General features: G+C 42.5%; 1 protein-coding gene across 2 annotated transcripts in view; it reads right to left on the bottom strand.

Annotated features, from left to right (window-relative positions):
* The window catches only part of SCFD2 (sec1 family domain containing 2), a 351,298-nt gene that overhangs the window by 28,182 nt on the left and 303,955 nt on the right, over positions 1-19,161 (bottom strand). For both annotated transcript variants that reach the window (XM_072943848.1, XM_006198127.4), the window contains 2 exons: positions 12,888-13,033; positions 371-505 (listed from right to left, as the gene is read on the bottom strand). In XM_072943848.1, the coding sequence (XP_072799949.1) occupies positions 371-505; positions 12,888-13,033 (281 nt within the window). The remainder of the gene's footprint in view (positions 1-370; positions 506-12,887; positions 13,034-19,161) is intronic.

Here is a 19,161-nt window from a genome sequence, read left to right as displayed (position 1 = left end):
TTATCCCACATAATGAGTTCTAGAATTAAAAGCACAGGACTATCACCAAGATCTGTAAATGGGATGTGGATTCCCACTGAGCGAAACTGTGGGACATGAGAGAAGTATTTGATAGTGCTAACCTGGAGGCCTGTGTCCTGACCTATTGATCAGAAAAGATCAGAAGGCTTAGGTCAAGAGAAGCTGTATGAGGCTGGAAGCTCAGGCTGCTTATAAATGAAAGTTAAATAAAGACTGCGACCGATCTCAGAAGAGCCAAATACCAGACGTTATCTTCTGGGGTCCTCGCCAGGGCAAAGCGGGTGCCAGCATTTACATGCCTAGCAAGGAGAGCGTTATGCTCAGGATTGCCTTGTCGTGGTTACTTTACCTTCATGAACATGCTAAATCCAGTCTTCAGGAGATCAGTGAGGCCTGAAGACATGTGTTCAATATCAACTGGATCTGGCCTCTCGGGATTAAATATTTCCTCCACAACCTGCTTCAGCAATGGCTTGTAGGATGCCTGGAAAGACAAAATATTGTGCTGTAAGTAAGAGGGTTTGTTGCTTTGTCTGGAGAGAGGATGGCTTTATCTGAACCAAATGAAGCAAAACAAGTTTATTTTGATACTGAGCAATGGCTTTGATTTTGTGTGTGTGAAAGGACAATGTAACAACATGGTTTTTTGGGGGTAAATTTTTACCCCATTACACTAGCATTATTTTTTTTCTCACATTCCCTTCCACAAGCAAATACCTCTTACCAGAGCTGTATAATCATAGTCTGACTAACTTTTCAATGCAAATTTAAAGTGACAATTTTATGCCTGAAGTATATGGAAAAGCAAAGCACTGTCATCTGATATAGACATGAAGATGGTCTTCAGTGTTTCTAGTATTTCCTAAACATTCTTGGAATTATGCTCTCTCCGCTAGGCTCCCGAATGCTTTCTTTCAATGTATTGTCAATCTCCAAGCCCCAAGCAATCCCTCCTTCTTTTAGAGAGGTCAACTCCAAGTACAAACTTGGGCAGAAAAAGAAGCCAAGATGCCAGAAAGGAATCTGACCAAGGTCAGGGCTTAGAGAAAGCTGGCCACATGGTACTATCAGAATTTTAGTAAAATTAAGTTGATGTGAATTTGCAACAATGGTAGTTTGGTAAAGGGGCTAAATCTATCCACGGTTGGGTACTATTTGGAGGTGGCTGCCTCTGACCAATGTATATTCTAAGCAGGTTCCCCCCACCTCTTTCCTTGGGTCTCCTTACTACCAACCTTTTCCTCTCTCCTTCCCTCCCCATCAACTGAACCACCTTCTTCCCAGTCCTGTTGCTGCCTCTGCTGATCCAGTTCCATACGGCACCCAAGGTGGAGCTTGAAGGGTGAAGGAAGAGGGATGTCTTCCCTTGAAGCCCTCGGTTCTATCTCCGACAGGCTCAGAAAAGCCAGGCTCTGACCACACTGTCGAGGTGTCTTGAACTGTTTCCCTGCATTGGCGAAATCTGTGACTTGCTTCTAGCCAGGGTGGAAGATGTTTGGTGTACTAACTTCATTTCTGTCTTCATCTTGCTGTCTTAGTCATCTTTTATTCCTATTTTCCCTTTATTCCAACTTTCTTACTTAAACTATTTTAGGAATAAAGCAGGGTGTAAACCATCAAAATCATAAAAAATCCTTTAGCTAGAAGGTAACTGGTGCATTGATCATGGAAAAGATGCTGGAAGAAATAGCAAGTGTTGATTTGAGGGTGCAGCTCTCCTCTGTTTATTCATCAAATCGACCACTGTGTGCCACAGATCTCATAGGTAAACACTCATAAAACAGAAAGTACTGGGCAGAGACACCAATAACAAAGAAATTAAAATAAACAAAAACAAAAACTATGAGTCAACTTTCCTCATAATAAAGCTGTAATGCCAAGATAGATTTGTAATATTTAATCACACAGGCAAAAATCCAGAGGTTTGAAAAGACACTCTTTTGATGAGGACTTGGGGAAACAGACATGCTCCAATACTGCTGGTGGGAGTATAAATTGTTACAGCCAGTGTGGAGAGGAGTTGGGCAATACCTATCAAAATTACAAATGCACCTGATCTATTTTACACACACACACACACACACACACACACACACACACACACACACACACACACACACACAGGAATACTACTCAGTCATAAAAAAGAATACAATAATGCCATTTGCAGTAACATGGATGGACTTGGAGATTGTCATACTAAGTGAAGCAAGCCAGAAAGAGAAAGAAAAATACCATATGATATCACTTATATGTGGAATCTAAAATAAATAAACAAATAAAAGAATACAAATGAATTTATTTACAAAACAGAGACAGACTCACAGACATAGAAAACAAACTTGTGGTTACGGGGTATGAGGAAGGGGGCGTTGGAGGGATAAAGTGGGAGTTTGGAATTTATAGATGCTAACTACTATATATAAAATAGATAAACAACTAGGACCTACTGTATAGCACAGGACTATATTCAATACCTTGTAATAGCCTATAATGAAAAAGAATATGAAAAGGAATATATATATATATATGTATATGTGTATATATATATGTAAATCACTATGCTGTATACCAAAAGTTAACACATTGTAAATTGACTATTATTCAGTTAAAAAACAAAAACAAAAACAAAATAAAACACATACATCTGACCTAGCAATTCCAAATCTAGGAATTTATCCTATAAATATGCTCATATATGCAAATGAGATCCATTAAGGGCTGTTTATAACAGCAAAGATTGAAAACAACTCATGTGCCCATCAGTAGGGGGGCAGTTTAATCAATGGGATGCATGCAAAGAGGGAAGTTCTGTGCTGATAAAGCAAAAAGCAAGGTGGTGAGGCCTGCTGTATATGATAGGCTGGCATTTGTGTAACATGTGCCGGAAGGTATATGAAAGTTTGCATTTGCTGAAACATGCAGAAAATAAACTCTGCTGTGATATACAGAGACCACTGTGAGCAGTGATCATGGAGTGGGGGAATGGACAGGGACAAAGGTGGGAGGAAGGCCTTTCATTGTACTGCTTTTTTAAAAAGCACAGTTAAACCACCACTACACGTGCATACAGCAAGAATGATCTTTTTTTTTCTTATATTAAAAATTAATAAATCATTTATGCATGGAACAGACTATAGTGAAGCCAAACTAGATTAGGGCTAACTTTAGGTTCTGGGAGTAGGGGACATTGTTTTCTTCTTTTTCCAAAATTTAAAAAATGAATAGGTATGCCTCTGGAATCATAAAATAATCCAAAAATATTTTCAATGTTAAAAAAAGGGTCATGGAATGGCCTCTGAACTCTACAAATACTCTTTTTTTTTTTTTTTTTAATAAGTGGTGCTACTGGGGATTGAACCCAGAACCCAGGACCTCTTCTATCATTTCAGCCTTTCTGGACATTTAATCTTTTAAACTTTAATCTCTTTAAAATGCTCCCCATTGAGAAGTCCTTTGGCTAAAACTCTGTTGTCTTACCAGCATTATCATCAAATAGTCATCAATTTCTTCCTTAGGAAGAGAATCCAATTTTTGGCCAGGCACATGATCAGTTAGTTGAAAGACTCCATTCTCCAGGCTTCCTTGCTACTGGGTATGAAAGTTCTGGGCCATGAGACATGAATAAAAGGGGAGTGGGACTTTCAGAAGTCTCCTTTTTTTTAAAGGGAAGGGTAGGCTTTCCTCCCCTTTCTCTGTTCTGCTGCCTGGAACATGGAAGTGATGTCTGGAGCTCCAGCAACCACTGTGGAAGACAGAGCCATTCCTTAGAGATGCTGGAGCAGAGAGCTGGAAGAAACCCAGGTGGGTGATGACTGGTGGAGCCATCATAACCATAACATGAACAGATCTTTTCATGTTATGGTTACATTAATTTGTTTTATTCGTCTATATACAGTTATGTAGAATAACTTCAAGCAGAACCACAGAGAAATACACATAGGCTGTCACATTTAAGAGAGGAAGGGAGTATACCGTCCAACCTACAAAAACTAAAAAGGCCGTTGCTCTCCATAGGATGTACGTTCAAAAGAAGGAAGAGTAGTGATGCTGAGAAGAGCCAGTCCTGTCATCCAGCAAAAACACTGTGCCCGGCACCTCCTCTGTGCCAGGCACAGTGTACCAGGGAGACAGGATGGCTCTTGGGGCTCCAGAAGCCCCCCACAGACTGGGAGGCAGGAGAAAGAAGGCAGTGTGGGGTGTTAGGAATTCCGCTCTCTCCCCTGCTCCACTTTCAGCTAAGCTCTGGGGAGTGACACTCCAGGGAGAAGATGCCCCTTGAGCTAGGGTTCCCCTGGGGACGGGGTGAGCAGAGATTTGTGAGTGCTATTCCATTCATACTTTCTCTCCTGGGACTTTGTGATCCTTGTATGTTACTGGGCAATGTTGTCAATCTTTTTTATTCTTTTTTAAGGTATGTAGGTAACATGTATTTAGAGTGAGAAAAGAAGCTACAATTTTAATACAGAAAAGTAGCAGATAACAAACACATCACATAATCCAGAAAAGTCACCAAAATGCTTTTATTAACAAACTGCTTGACATGCCTCTATAATACTCATTTCTCACATTTCTTGACTGCATTCTCTCCTGACATTTATATGACATTTTCATATGATTGTCTTCTCACATGATAGCAACTTTAAAACATAATTTTCTATAGAAAGATGAGATTTTTTAAAATGCATTTTTTTCTTTTCTTTCTTTCTTTTTTTTTTCAGTAGAGGTACTGGGGATTGAACCCAGGACCTCGTGTGTGCTAGGTATGTGCTCTACCACTGAGCTGTACCCACACCCCACCATTATGCTGTTGTCTCTAGACCCCAAACCCTCCCTCCTCTACTCAGTTCTGAGATGCTGGCCTGCAAAACATATTTGTGCTTTGCCATCTAGATCTGCTAGACTCCGCCAACAGGGGGCACGGGAAGGAGACTGGAGGCAGGAAAAGCAAGCAGGAACTTGCTCCTCCCTGTTTATTTGCTGTCCTCCCCATCACTCCAGCAATGGCCCCTCACCACTTGAAGCTGTCCTGTCTCTGGATTTTTAAGACATACGACCCCATACACTACCTTTCTTGTTTAAGCTGGTTTCAGATTTTTCCTTTTTCTATTTTCACTTGTAATCAAAAGCCCATTAAATGATAAAAGTATTATTAATTTAAAGAGATGTTGATAGGTTTTCTTACTTAAATATTATATTTTAAAAAAGACCTCTAGATTCTTCTTTAAAACAACTAGGCACAGCACAACTGAATAACAACGTCCATTTAAAGAGCACGATTTGGGAAAGACTTCCTCAGGTACAAAGCAGTCCTTGTCTTGTGACTTCTTAGCAAACGCATTTCTTAGTCTTCCCAATTAGGGTTTTAATCATGAGAACTTTTGGCTCCTTCCGCACTTAGGATTTTTTTCTGCCCCAGATCATGTCACTGAAATTTGAGTGGAATGAACTGCTTTGGCAGTAGCTTCTTAGATCAGGACCCGCTAACTGTCATGGAATTTTCTATTCAGCCAGAAGCTACCCACTTCTCAGCAAAGGACCATAGAAAGTGGTGATGGGGAGACAGATGTCTTCCCTGAGTGCCCTGCTCAAAGTTTTCTTCACATGTTAGAGAGGGCCAGAGGGGAGCATACTCCTGTAGTTTGCCTCAACATAAGAGGGTTAGCTAGAGGGTGGGTAGAGCTCAGTGGTACGGCACATGCCTAGCATACACAAGGTCCTGGTTTCAGTTCTCTGCACCCCCATTAACTGAAAAAGAAAAAAAAGGTTAACTAGAGTATTTTAATTCTCGTAACTGAATATTCACTGTCAGTTCACCTTTTAGCGGGGAAGGAGAGGAATTAAAAACAGACCAATTCATCCTTATTTCTCACTTGTACCACATCCAGTATGTGGTAGCATCAGGGGGTCTCTGCCCTACACAGTCATTCAGACACCCAGGTTCCTGCTATTGAGAGGCTCCACCACTCCCTAGGGCACAGGAATCCCACACTAAAGCTTTGCATCTCATCAGCAGAGGATGAAAGAGAGAGTGTATGGAGGATTTCCAGAGAGATTTTATGGGTTCGGCCTGAAAGTGATCTGTATCACTTCTGCCCATTATTCATTGGCCAGAATTAGTCACAAGCCTACATCTACCTGCAAGGGAATTTGGAAAATGTGCTCTAACTGTGCCAGGAGGAAAAGGAAATGGAGTCTGGGGAACATACGTAGCATTGTCTCTGCCACAGACACACCAGAAAGTCTGAATTGAAACACTAATGTAATTATTCCCTTAACAATGGGCAAGTTGCATGTTGTAGGCAAAGGATTATTAAACCTCTTTTTCCTTCTGCATAAGAATTTGACCTTTAGTTAACTTTCTAGCTCTGTTTCCCTGGAAACCTGATAAGGGAAGAATGTCAAACTCTAGCCAGGCAAGATTGCTTATGATAAAAATGACCCCTGCTTAGTCAATTGCATTAGACTGGAAGAACTATAAATAGTGGACAGAAAGCCAGGGCTTTGGGCTTTGCTGAGTACGATGACTCTTGTCTAATTGGCCATGTCTCTTGGAGGAATGCTGGAAGCTCTGTCTGTGGAGTTGTTGCAGGGAAATTGGTTCCTGTAGGTTATGAGGTTTTTAAGCGAGTGGAATCCTGCCCCTAGCCATCCCCTCATGTAAGTCTAGTCCCTCACTCCTCAGCTGTCACCTCAGACCAAACCGATAGCTCCTAGGTAGCTGCATGACTGCTTCACGGATGCTTGCAAGGACTACTTCAAACAAGAAACACATCTGCTGCTCCCTGTGGTGAGCTATGTTTCTGTCCTGGGCAGACTGGTCCAACTGGGGACTACGATCACACAGCTGACTTGCCCACAAGGCACAGAATGCTTGATGCCTAGGGCCCACAAGACTGTTAGGGACCCATGAAAATGTATTAATTTCTTTTGAAAATCACAAGAAAAAAAATGAACTCTTAGGTCAAAGATAATGTTTTGATATATAATGTTAATATATTTGTTTCTACACTGACACAATTGTATGATATAATTATATATGTAATTGAATACATGTAAATATATATGAATATAAATACACATATGAATATATAGTTAATAAATTTATTCAAATAAATATATTTATATATAGAATTTTAACTTTATGTATAATATTCAATAAATATTTATTTAAATATATATTTATTTCTATTTATACAGAAAGAGCTCTATGAAGGCAAAAGTGCTTAGGGCCGTGAAAATCACAAGGTGGCTCTATATGACAGTCTCGTGAGGCTAGCCTGAAGGTTTGGCAGAGTCTGCTGAGACCGCCATGGGTGTTAGACACGAAATAGTTGAAGTTGCAAAAAAAATTGATCTTATAACTAGAAACACTCTTTTTTTCTTTAAATGGCCAATATCTCTTTCAGAACAAGCTGGGCTTTTAAAAACAGTACAGTTGATCAAAATATGAAAAATAAAATACTTGTTTCTATGTCTCTGGTTACTCTTTTGAGGGCGAGATGATGAATGATTAGGTCTAGAAGACGTATTGACCTGATTCTAGCTCTTGAAGAAAGGTACCGAGTACAGCAACGGTTTCTGACATTACACATCAGGCAGAGACAATTTTGAGAAACTGGTCCAATCTCTCAACTGTGGCATACCTTAAAGATGGCTTAGGACATCAGTTTCCAAGAAACCTTGCGTAGCTGCCACAGCCACATCCTCATCAGTCAGTGCTGCTGACCTTGGCTTTGCTGGTTGGTGTTGGTGCCGCCAGGGACTCTCTCGGTCCTGCTACTGAAGGTGCTTCTTTCTTTTCTGCAGAACTGACTCTAAACAACCAACTCCTCAGGAAAACTTGACTTGTATAGAGGGTATTCACTTTATTTCAATCCAAGACTGTACAGAAAAACATTTGTTCTAAGCTGGTCTTGGCTTTGACTACTCTGTGGCTTATTTATTTTTATTTTTTGCTACACCATGACTTTTTTCCTCCTTTCATCTGCTTAAAGAAAGTGGTTTGCTCTGCAGATTAAAAAGTGGTTCATTTGTCTATCTGTTCATCCATTCATCCATCCTTCAAATGAGAAGTGGATTACTCTTTAAAATTTTGAGTATAGTCCTTTCAACTTCAGTATGAAGAAACCAAATCCCAAAGCTCTTAACCAACTTGCTGTCATTCCCACAGGCAGTTAGAAGTTAGACTACAGGACAGAGCCAAGTTTCCTGGCCCCCTATTTAGTCCTATCTTTTGCTGATTCTTTTGAAAAGGATGCTCGCAGGTGTGGGGTTAGGTAGATGGAATCAGGAGGAAGAACAGAGCTTAACGCTTAGAAAAGAACAGCTGGGGGCCAGGGCTGGGGACTGCTGACAAAGAGGCTGGGCCTACAGACTGTTCAGAGGGCCACATTTCACTGGGCACAAGATGAATCAAGCCTCCTTGGGCCCTGCTGGTTCTAAAGGCTCTTGTTCAGCATGCCAGAGGCACAGAAGACAGTACGCATCTGTGGAAAGTTTTCTCCAGTGCAGGGCAGCACTTTGAGACTTCTGCCAAAGTCAGCCATGCGAGAGCCCTTGAATATTTTGTCTGAAAGGGCTCATGAGCTCCTCGCCCTGAGACATCTGCCTAACACCCTCCCAATGCTGCAGCCGAGGGATCGGAGCACATCAAACACTGGCATCTAGGAAGGAGGTTAAGCCTCCCATTAAACTGGAACATTTGCAGTAAGAAATGAAAGCATAAGAAGACTTGCTGCACAGGCAAAAGTGGGGCTTAGGTTCCAGTCCTCAGAGTCTATAGACAAACATGAGCTTTCCAAACCAATGGGTGTCGGCAGTAAACTCTGACCATATGCTGCAGCTAATAGGACCTTCAGCTTGAGAACGACTCCCTTTCTGTGTAGCCCATCTCCCAACAAAGGAAAAGACAGGATGCTATGGAAGAGGACAAAGGGAAGGCCTATTTCATCCTTTACTACAACTGTTACAGCAAATGCCTACATAGGGCTGTCTATCGTCAGTTCCTGTCCTTAGAGCTTTATATGTATGGACTGACCTAATCATCAGAGCACTCTTAGGAAGGAGCTATTAGGAGCTCCTTCTTACAGAAGAGGAACTAGGCACAGAAAGGTGAAGTAATTTGCCTAAGGTCACACAGTTAGTAAGGAGCAGAGCTGGGCTATGAACCCAAGTGCTGCTGTTAATCTATGTGCTAACATCACTCTTACTAAGAATTAAGAATGTGAGAAATGCAATTCTGGATAAGACCCACAGTCCAGGATCCATCCATCCATCCATCCATCTACCTACCTACCCACCCACCTACTGGATGGCAAGCACTGAGTGGAGCTCTGCATTTACCATGGTGAACAGACAGAAGCTGTCTCCAGCTTTGGTGGTATGTTCTTCAAGTCAAGAGCTTCAGTGGCAGCCTCATGAACTCCATCACTCCTGCTCTTCTGACTGCGGGAGAGGTACTGGTTCCCTTGGAGGGCCAGGTGTGTGGTAACGTTCCGGGCTCATTCCTAGAGATCTAGTCTAGATCCCATTCCTCCAGCTCTTCATGAAATTTTATATGTACTTAATTCCTTGTATGAAATCACGCTCTCCTTAAAATGTCAAGAGTGATGTCTGCTTTCAGCACCTGAGTTGTGACTGACACAGCCCTTCCTAAAGGGCTAAAGGATGAAGGTTAAATAAGAGGTGCCTCTAATGCTAGCAGAAGAAACAGGAGTGGCTCCGAGAGCCAACTCATTTGCTTTGGAGCAGGAGAGAGGTATCTGGGAAGGACCCCAAGATCCAGAGGAGAGAGCCCAGATATGCAGCACTGGTCAGAGTTGGAACAGGAACCCCTGGCCAGACCAGGTCTATTGTCTTCCCAGTTTTCCCAGGGAGCCCAGGACATCCCAACTAGATTCTGTGTGGAAACAGCATGGAGCTAGAGAGAAAATACGATTTTTTTCCTGGAGCTACTGGGCTGAGGACCAAATTAGGAGAAGGGTTGGACAGAAAGTTGCCCAGCCAAGGTCCATCTTCAAAGCTAGACATAGCTAGACTCTGTTTTGAGTCTGGACACTTGTCTTTTTCTATGTATACACATTTTTCTACCAACAAATCTTTCAATATATGATGAAGATATATGTAGTGCATTCAAGATGAATCCAAAAAATATTTATCAAGCACCTACTATGTGCAAGATACCGCTCTAGGCACTGAGGATATGGCAGTGGACAAGCCAGCTCAAAATCCTTGTCCTCACGGGGCTTACAGCTGTGACTGAAAACTTTAAATTCAAGAAATGTTGGAAAACCCAAACAGGTAAAAACTGTCCATAATACTATCAAAAACTCTTCCTCTGTATTTGTAAATACAGAGCAAGAAGCCAGAGTTCCTCCTTGTCCATCCAACCCTTCCTGTTCCTCACAAGGTAACCATTATAAATTTCTCCTAAAATTTTAAAGACTTATTAAATATACACACCCATATACTTTTATACTTATTATTGTTATTACTTTTAAATGGAGGTACCGGGGGTTAAACCCAGAACCTCATGCATGCTAAGCATGCAATCTGCCATTGAGCTATACCCACCTATACCCACCTCTCCTATTTTATTATTATTTTTTTAAACAAAAAACAGAATAACATTTTACAGAGTGATCTACAACATTTTTTCACCTAATAGGTCATGAACCTCTGTTTCAGTTTGAATTCTCCAAGCAGAGCCTGAGACAAGATTCAGATACTGTCCCTGCCAAACATATTTAAATCCCATCCATTTTCATGGTTGCACAGCATTTCACTGTCTGTATCATTATTTATTTAATCTCCCCAAGATAAACATAAACTCCTTGCCTTGCTCCCACTTTCTCTTGCTGACATTTAGGATTTTGAGAGCCTGAGACAAGATTCAGATACTGTCCCTGCCAAACATATTTAAATCCCATCCATTTTCATGGTTGCACAGCATTTCACTGTCTGTATCATTATTTATTTAATCTCCCCAAGATAAACATAAACTCCTTGCCTTGCTCCCACTTTCTCTTGCTGACATTTAGGATTTTCAGTGAACGTGTTGACGTTACTGAGTCATCGTAAGAAGAATATACGCAACAAGGGAAGGCTCGTTTTCCAAAGGTGATGGCTGCAGGACAGGGTTCTGAGGTCTGGAGAAGCGACAGTGTTGGTGGCAGGGAGATCAAATTTAGGAAACTTATCATTGTCCTTATCATGCCCACGATTTATACCTAATTCTTGTTTATGTGAAGGTGGCCAAATCAATCTCCATGATGATCATAAAACTGAAAAGACCACATTACTGTAGTGGTTTATTTTCCCTTTGTCAACGATGTAGCCACTGGCTTCCTGACATCCTTTGGTCTAAATTTCATCATATATCACCAGTTCTATCATGTCTTCTAGAAGTAGTCCATTCTGCAGTATTTAAGACTGGTAATTTTTTAAATGACAAAACTACAAATGATTATCTGAGCGATTTTATCTGCATTTTTATACTAGCGATATTCTCAGATCATTGAACAAAGGATGGGAATTTATGTTACTAAGTTGAGTGCCAACTTCTAAGGCCTTCTGTATCTTGGTGAGTGACTTCAGATACCCATCAGCACCGTCAGTCAGTGCTTCTGGAGCCTCCGTGAGAACCATGGTACAGCGCGGGAGGAGGGGCTGTGTTGGCAGCAGAGACCTGGCATCAAGCCCTGGCCACCTGTGTGCCTGTGGCAAGTCACTGTGGCCTTCCTGGGTCTCGGGATAATAATACCTCTCTGACTTGCTTGTGAGGATCAAAGGAAAAACTAAATGTAGGAGTGCTCTTCAAGTATCAGCTGCTATACAAATTACCAGAGGAAAAATCTGGATTTTTGCTAGGCTGTAGTGGGAAACTTTAGTTCTTGTCTACACACCCACTTTAAAGAATCAGCACCCTGAAGCTGAACCCCTCACTGTGTCAGAATCTACACTAATGGCTCATTCAACTCTCCAAAAAGCCTTAGCAAATAAAGTAAATTTTTTTTTAATGGAGTTACTGAGGATTGAACCCAGGACCTTATGCATGCTAAGTATGTGCTCTGCCACTGAGCTATTACCCTCCCCACTGCAAACAGAGTGAATTTTACTGATGATTTCATGGGGGAGATGGGAAAGATTTCTTTACTCACTCCACAGTAAAACCTAGTGATCTTTCCTGTCAGAAGATCGTTCCTGTCAGAAGCATCTCTTCTTCCTTGAAAGCTCATCTTTGCCTACCAGGAACCTGAGTCCTGTCCAACAGAGACTGCTAGCCTCAATGGCTCCAGCCTTGATGACTCTTTCAGGCTTTCTTTGGTCATTTCTGTGCCTCCTCCCACACAGTTTTTATAGAGAAATTATCCCTTCCATCTTGGATTCTCATACCATCTTTCTACTACTTGGTCAAACATCCTTCTAAGGTTCCCCTACTCTTCTTAGAAAGTGGTGGGGACATTCTAAATAGCAAATGTTTTTGCTGTCATAGACTTCTTTTTTCCTTGTCATAACATTATTAGGTCATTCTGTGAGTCTTAGATCCAGAAACTTGGGCATCATCTCTGACCAACCCCTCATCTGGCACTTAGAGACTTGCCTAAGGTTACAGAACAGGCCTGTACAGTTCTACAGCAGCGCTGACCCCCCAGTCCAGTGCTCATCTCACTGCATCAAGCTTGTGGTACAAAGAAATTGGGGTGCTTTTAGATTTAGGGGAAGCCAGAGCTGAAGGGGACTTGGAGAGCATCTTGAACAAATCCTTCATTGTAGAGAGGTTAAAATGGAAACTTTTCTTTTAGTCTCTGAATCCTAAAAACACAACACAGATTAGATGGTTACTTTAAAACATATGTACTTGCCTGGTGGGTCTGATTTCCAGGAACATATACAGACTTAAACTGTTTCATGAGATTCCGAGCTCCAGCAATATCCCGAAGCGAAGTAAACAGTTCATCCATGGCACTTTTGGATTTGTGAAATGTCAGGTTAACTGAAGAGTCACAGCCTGAAACAATCCAGAGATATTTTCTTGGGTGAACAAATCTTTAAATTGAGTTTTAATCATGACAGGTTGAGCTCCATGTAACGTGGGTTTTTTTTTTTAACCCTTTTTCTACCTAGCTGTTCACCAGCTGGGCTGTTTCAGTCACCCATGAGCAATGAAACGTGTTGAATGTAAATGCCTTTGACAGAAGTAGAACTCAGAATTGCCCGTGATTGCAGCCCCTGGCTTCAATTCCCTAGACTGCAGATGTTTCACGAAAAGAAAGCTCCCCAGGGTCTACAATCCTCAGAACACAGCTTTGGGAAAATACGAGGAGACACAAAGGAAAATACAAGAGAGGACTGTGATGAACCGCTCTCACTTGAATCCCACCAACAGTTTCCATAAAACAGAACAGCAAGGATGAGAAAGATCACAGTGTTGCTCTAATGACAGAACTTGCTGGGATGGGCATCTGTCTAATGTGCTAACAAAGCATATGGCGTATTTCAAAAGGCAGCCATTCAAAGCTGGTAAAACACAAAGGGGACCTAATAAGGAGACTGTTCTCGGCAATGATTCTATTTCTTTTTGAAACTTAGAATAGATGGATTCATTCTCTCTCTTGTTAGAAGCTCATTCAGAAGACAAATGACCGTGGATAACTCAGAAGATCAAAAAATAGAGGAAGATTCAAGATGAGTATTTTTGACTAGTTGGAATACCGCAGATACATTGACGCATCGATCCTCATTATCATCCCAATGCCATAGGAGCTATTATCTTCTCCCTTCAAGGATGAGGGAGCTGAGGGGCAGAGAGATTAAGTAACAGTCCTGTCAGCAGACACTGTCGATGCTTAGCCCATATGTGCTCAGTCACCTGGACCGAGTCACCCGCAGGTTTGGGGAAAAGTTCTCATGACCTCCGTCTGCTCCCTACTTCAAGGACCTGCACGTCTGTCTCTGTGTTTCTCTGTCCCGGCCTCTGTGTCTCTCTCCTCCTGCCATGGGGCTTTCTCTGGTTGGAAGGAGGCTTGGCCTTCGTGCAGGGCAGGCTGGAAGTGCTGAGAAGTCAGCGCTCAGAAACAACGTAGCTTTCTCATCGCTTTGGGGGACAATTCTGAAGTATGGTCTCCATAGCCTTTTGGGGGGGCAGTAAGACTGAGCCCCACTGACCCGCAAGATAACTCACGAATGCCCCCTCTGTTGGCTTTCCTTCCTTCCTGCCTCATTCCCCTACTCCCTGCCCATGCTGCCTGGGAGGCCCTTTCAAATATAGTCCCTGCACCCAAATCCTTGTCTCGGGACACCAGAGCCGCCAGGGTGACTTGAGCACAGGCAGCCTGGACCCAGACGCTGTATTCTTTTTTTTCAGAATAGCTTTATTGAGATGCGATTCATATGTTATCCAATTAACCTACTTCAAGTGTCCAACTCAGTAACTTTAATATATTCACACAGTTGTACAAGCATCACCACTATAATCAATTTTAGAACATTTTTATCACCTTGACAAGAAACTCCATTCCTGTTAACTGGCACTCCCCTTCTTTCCCTACTCCAGGCCCTGGCACCACTAGCCTGCTTTCAGTTTCTACGGATTTACCTACTCTAGACACTTCATAGAATTGTAATCATAGACTATATGATCTTTTGTGACTGGCTTCTCTCACTTAGCATAATGTTTTCGGGGATCATCCTGAAGGTTGTAGCATGCATCAGGACTTTGTTTCTTTTCATTGCTGACTAATAGTCGTTTTATACAGCCATTCATCGGTGGATGGACATTCGGGTGTTTCCACATTTTGGTTATTATGAATAATGCTTCTAGTTTTACACGTACAAATTTTTATGTAGACATACATCTTCATTTCTCTTGGGTATATATTTAGGAATAGGATTGCTGGGTCACATGGCAACTCTGTCTTTAACCTTCTGAGGAATTGCCAGCCTATTTTCCTAAGCGACTGCACCATTTTACATTCCTGCCAGCGGTGTAAGACGGTTGGGATATCTCTGCATCCTCAGCAACGCTTGTTACCATGTTTTCTTGATTGTAGCTTTTCTGGCAGGTGTGAAGTAAGGAGATACTTGTTAATTTTGATAGAGAAGTTCTTTTCAGGGAGTAGAGGTAGACCCAAACAAGCTCAAACTAAAATGGAGTGGATCTAAAGCGCATCGGGGAAAAAAAATAAATGAGGTGCATTGGGCCATCCCAATGCAGCAGACACAGCAAGGTGGCGTGTGTGTAGTTGACCCAGACTCTTCAAAACTGCGGACTGCTGTATGTAATAACTCCTTAAGGGAGGGCAGAATTCCGAACTGTTTTTAATCACAATACTTCTGACACCAAATGTGTGGGGATTTCCCCCCTACCAACCGATTCTCTAACTCTCCAGACCTTAACTGAGTGTGCTACCATTCAACTCAATTCTGCCCCTGACTATGGAGATTTAGTGCAGACCCCACAAGATTGCCCCCACGTCAGATGCCAGATGCAAGTCCCAGGTGGTCATCTGCACTCCGGACCTATCACTGAAGGCTCCCATGACGCCTGCCTCAGGTTCAGCAGTTTGATAGAACGGCTCACAGACCTCAGGGAAGCTCTTTACTTACTCTACCAGTTTATCCCAAGGGATGCAACTTAGCCAAGTGGAAGAGATGCAGAGGCAAGGAATGGGGAAAGAAGCACGGGACTTTGATGCCCACTCTAGGTACTCCAGTACCTTGATGTGTTCGTCGACCCAGAGGCTCTTCGAACCCTATTGTTTAGGGATTTTTATGGAGCCCTCATTACATAGGCATGATTGATTACATTATTGGCCACTGGTGATTAATTCATCTTACAGCCCCTCTCTTCCCTCTGAGGTTGGGAGGTAGGGCTGAAAGTTCCAGTCCTCTAAACATGCCTTGGTTTTTCTGGCAACTAGCCCCATCTCGAAGTTATCATCCCCCCCACCCTCCTCCCTCCACCAATCATCGTATTAACATACAAGACACTCTCATCACTCTGGAGATTCCAAGAGTTTTAAGAGCTGTGTGTTAGGAACTGAGGACAAAGACAATATGTATCTTTCTTATTGTACCATAAAAATTCTCTGACCAGTCTTTATGTCCTGATTTCCAGAAATGTCCTGCTAATTGCCATTAAAAAAAATCAAACATATGGCCAAGCCAGTGAGAGGAAGCTTCCCTGTGTTCAGTGAGCTGTGGTGGGGATGGAGGAAGTGGATGGAGGGAATCTGGGATGTTCACGTGCACTCCCCTGAATTCTGTGCTGAGCTTTGTGGAAAGGAGAAAATGTGTCATTTTCTGAGCATGACCATAACATCCTCCTAACTCTTACAGAGCTTGAGCTGCACAGATACAGAGCATCTATTGACGTCACACCATGCTTACCCTTGGCATTGCAGCTCAGCCAAGATACATCAGCGTGTTAGTCAATAATCAAGCAGAAGAAATCCTGGAAGGTTACGGCTTCTCCCTCATTCACGTGACTCCTTTCCTTAAACCCTTAGGCTGAGCCATTTAAAATATGGGAAATTACATCAATTGTATCTAACTGTTGTATACCATGTACTACTGTTTTAAATTGGAAGAGACATGAAAACAAGAAGAAAACATTACCAGTTCTAATACCATGCATAGTGTTTCAGTTTTTCTAAAATACAATTCAGCTAATAGGCTAAAATGATGAATTGAAAGTAGCTCGTTTTCTATAGGACAAAAAGGTTCATCCAATTTTTCACAAGGCCCCTTTCAGTTTTTTGAAAGGTGAGGATTATAGTGTTTATCCATTAGGTTAAGCTGAATAGAATCATCTTCTGGATTATACATTATTTAAAACTATAGATTATATAGGGAAATTACTGATTATTCATTGGAATTAGTTTAAGCAAAAGCTGTATAATTCCAAAGGGTTAGGTCAACTGTAGTTGTTTGACAGAAATGATTACAGATTATAGGTAAATTGAAATCAAGTGAACCCAGCAGAAATTTTGGAACAAAAAAAGTCCTACACTTACAAATAAAGTAAAACTTTCCCCTCAAAAAGTCCATTATCTTAATTGTTCAACTGCACAAAGGCAACTTCTGTCCAAACCATCAACCCTTTCCGACGTGTCTGTTATTCTCTAAGCAAGTGCTCTACAGTGTACATGTTTCTGGGACACCAGGTCCCAGGGCTCTCATTTTTATCGTCTCTGAGCATTTTTCATAATTACATCAACCTTCACCAAAAGCAGGATTTACATTCATTTACCCAAATCCTATAATGGAAGTCACACACACACACACACACACACACACACACACACACACACACACAGAAACGTGGATCAGGGAAGATAAAGGACATGCAAGGTGACATCACCATCTCCAGCAAAGTCAGGGTTCAAAATCCCTCTGATCACAGCCCTGACTTCCTCCGTGAACACAGCCTCCCACCATTCAGAGTATCTCCTCTGTGAATGAGACTCATTCCAAATTCATGCTGCAATTAATAGCTAAAGGAGATGTGGGTGCAAAAGCTAGGAAATGGGATGAATTCTGTCCTGTGTAAGGGCTATAATCACTGAAAGCTCACTTATATAATCACTTATGCAAGGCACTACTCTAAGAAGTTTAAACATACTAGTTCATTTAATCGCCACAGAAACCCAGTGAGGTAGGTACTATTATCGCCCCCATTTTGCAGGTAGGGAAACTGAGCCATAGAGAAGTTAAGTAACACATAGGCACTCAAGGAGTAAGCAGTAAAGCTAGGATTCAAATCCTTGAAGTCTAACCCCGAATGGTCCTGTTAACCACTCGGCTCTGATGTCTTTCATATGTGCTGAGACCACACGCATAAAAGATCAGTAAAGCATTTAGTTCACCCTTAATAGCGAAGAAATGCTTTCAAAACGGAGTGAGTGGCAAATGCCCTTCTTCTTGGGAAGACCTGGGCCTGTCCCTGGGGGAGATGCCAATAGTGGGGTTTGCAGTCCACTGCAGGCCAGCTGTGGTAGCCACACAAGGTGTGGGAGCTGCGGGCCTGCTGCACACCCTGCCCGGAGCTCTGCCCCGTCAGGTGCTGTATTCAGTTACTTCTAATAAGCCCCTGACAGCCCGTTCCATTAAGCCAGCTTATGAGATAAGGATGTTTTGTAAGGGAACGCGAAGTGTGCAGTTCCAGTCAATTCTCATTTAATCCACTTAGTTAAATAGTTAATAAAGCAGAAGCTGATCCCAGCCTTGGGCCAAGCACAGTCTGTGTACTTCAGTTGCCTACTTCTTGATAAGGGAGGCCGCCGGTCCCCCAGGGCACTCCTGTGTTCACCTAAAATGGAGGATGACCCATGGCCCTGCAATTTCTTTCTTTGGAGGGCTTGGGGATCTCTTGGGCAGGGGTCCAGTTACTCGTCAGAGCAACAAAACAGGGATCCGGTGTCCGTGTCTGCCCTCCCCTGCCCCTCTCTCAGCCGTCTCCACTTACTGAAGTCCCTTTACTTGAGCAGAGGGAGACAAGTGGTTTCTGTGGCTCTGTGCACCGCAGGGACCCCCATTTGCAGCTGCGGGGACCCACATTTCCTGCGTAGCTCAGTGACCGTCCTGGGAGGGCTGAACTGAAGCTGGCCTCCTACTCTGCCTAGTGCTCCTCTTCTATTTGGTTCTCTCCCGGAGCAGGCTCGAACCTTTCTGGGGCTTGGGAAACCTTTTCAAAAGAACCTGGCTTCCAGTTTGGTTTTATTTCTTAGGTAGTCAGGAAAATAAAGCTTCTCATATCGAGAGTCTGCTGTATCCAAAGTTTCAGTCTGGATTCGAGCTGATGTAGGCCCTCATCTAGGGCCTTCCAACACACACACACACACACACACACACACACACACACACGTCACACATAAAGCATGTCACCTGTGGGGCTGGATAAGCTAGGGGGCATGGCTGGAATAGGATTTGAAATGTCTCCCTATTTAGTGATGTTACTCTCCTCATGGTTGTAAAGTCCCCTCACTTCTGGTTGGGAAGAGCTAGGGTCCAAGAATTTTGAGTCTGGTCAAGAGGCCCTATTCTTATCTGGACCCAAGTTATCCAACGGTGGCCTCCTCATCCTTCTTCTGGACCAGAGCTTGAGAACATCAGGCCCATTTTCCAGTTTTCATCGCT

Source organism: Vicugna pacos, chromosome 2 (genome assembly GCF_048564905.1).
Source record: "Vicugna pacos chromosome 2, VicPac4, whole genome shotgun sequence".
NCBI lineage: Eukaryota > Metazoa > Chordata > Mammalia > Artiodactyla > Camelidae > Vicugna > Vicugna pacos.
This window is presented reverse-complemented; position numbering and strand designations above follow the sequence as displayed.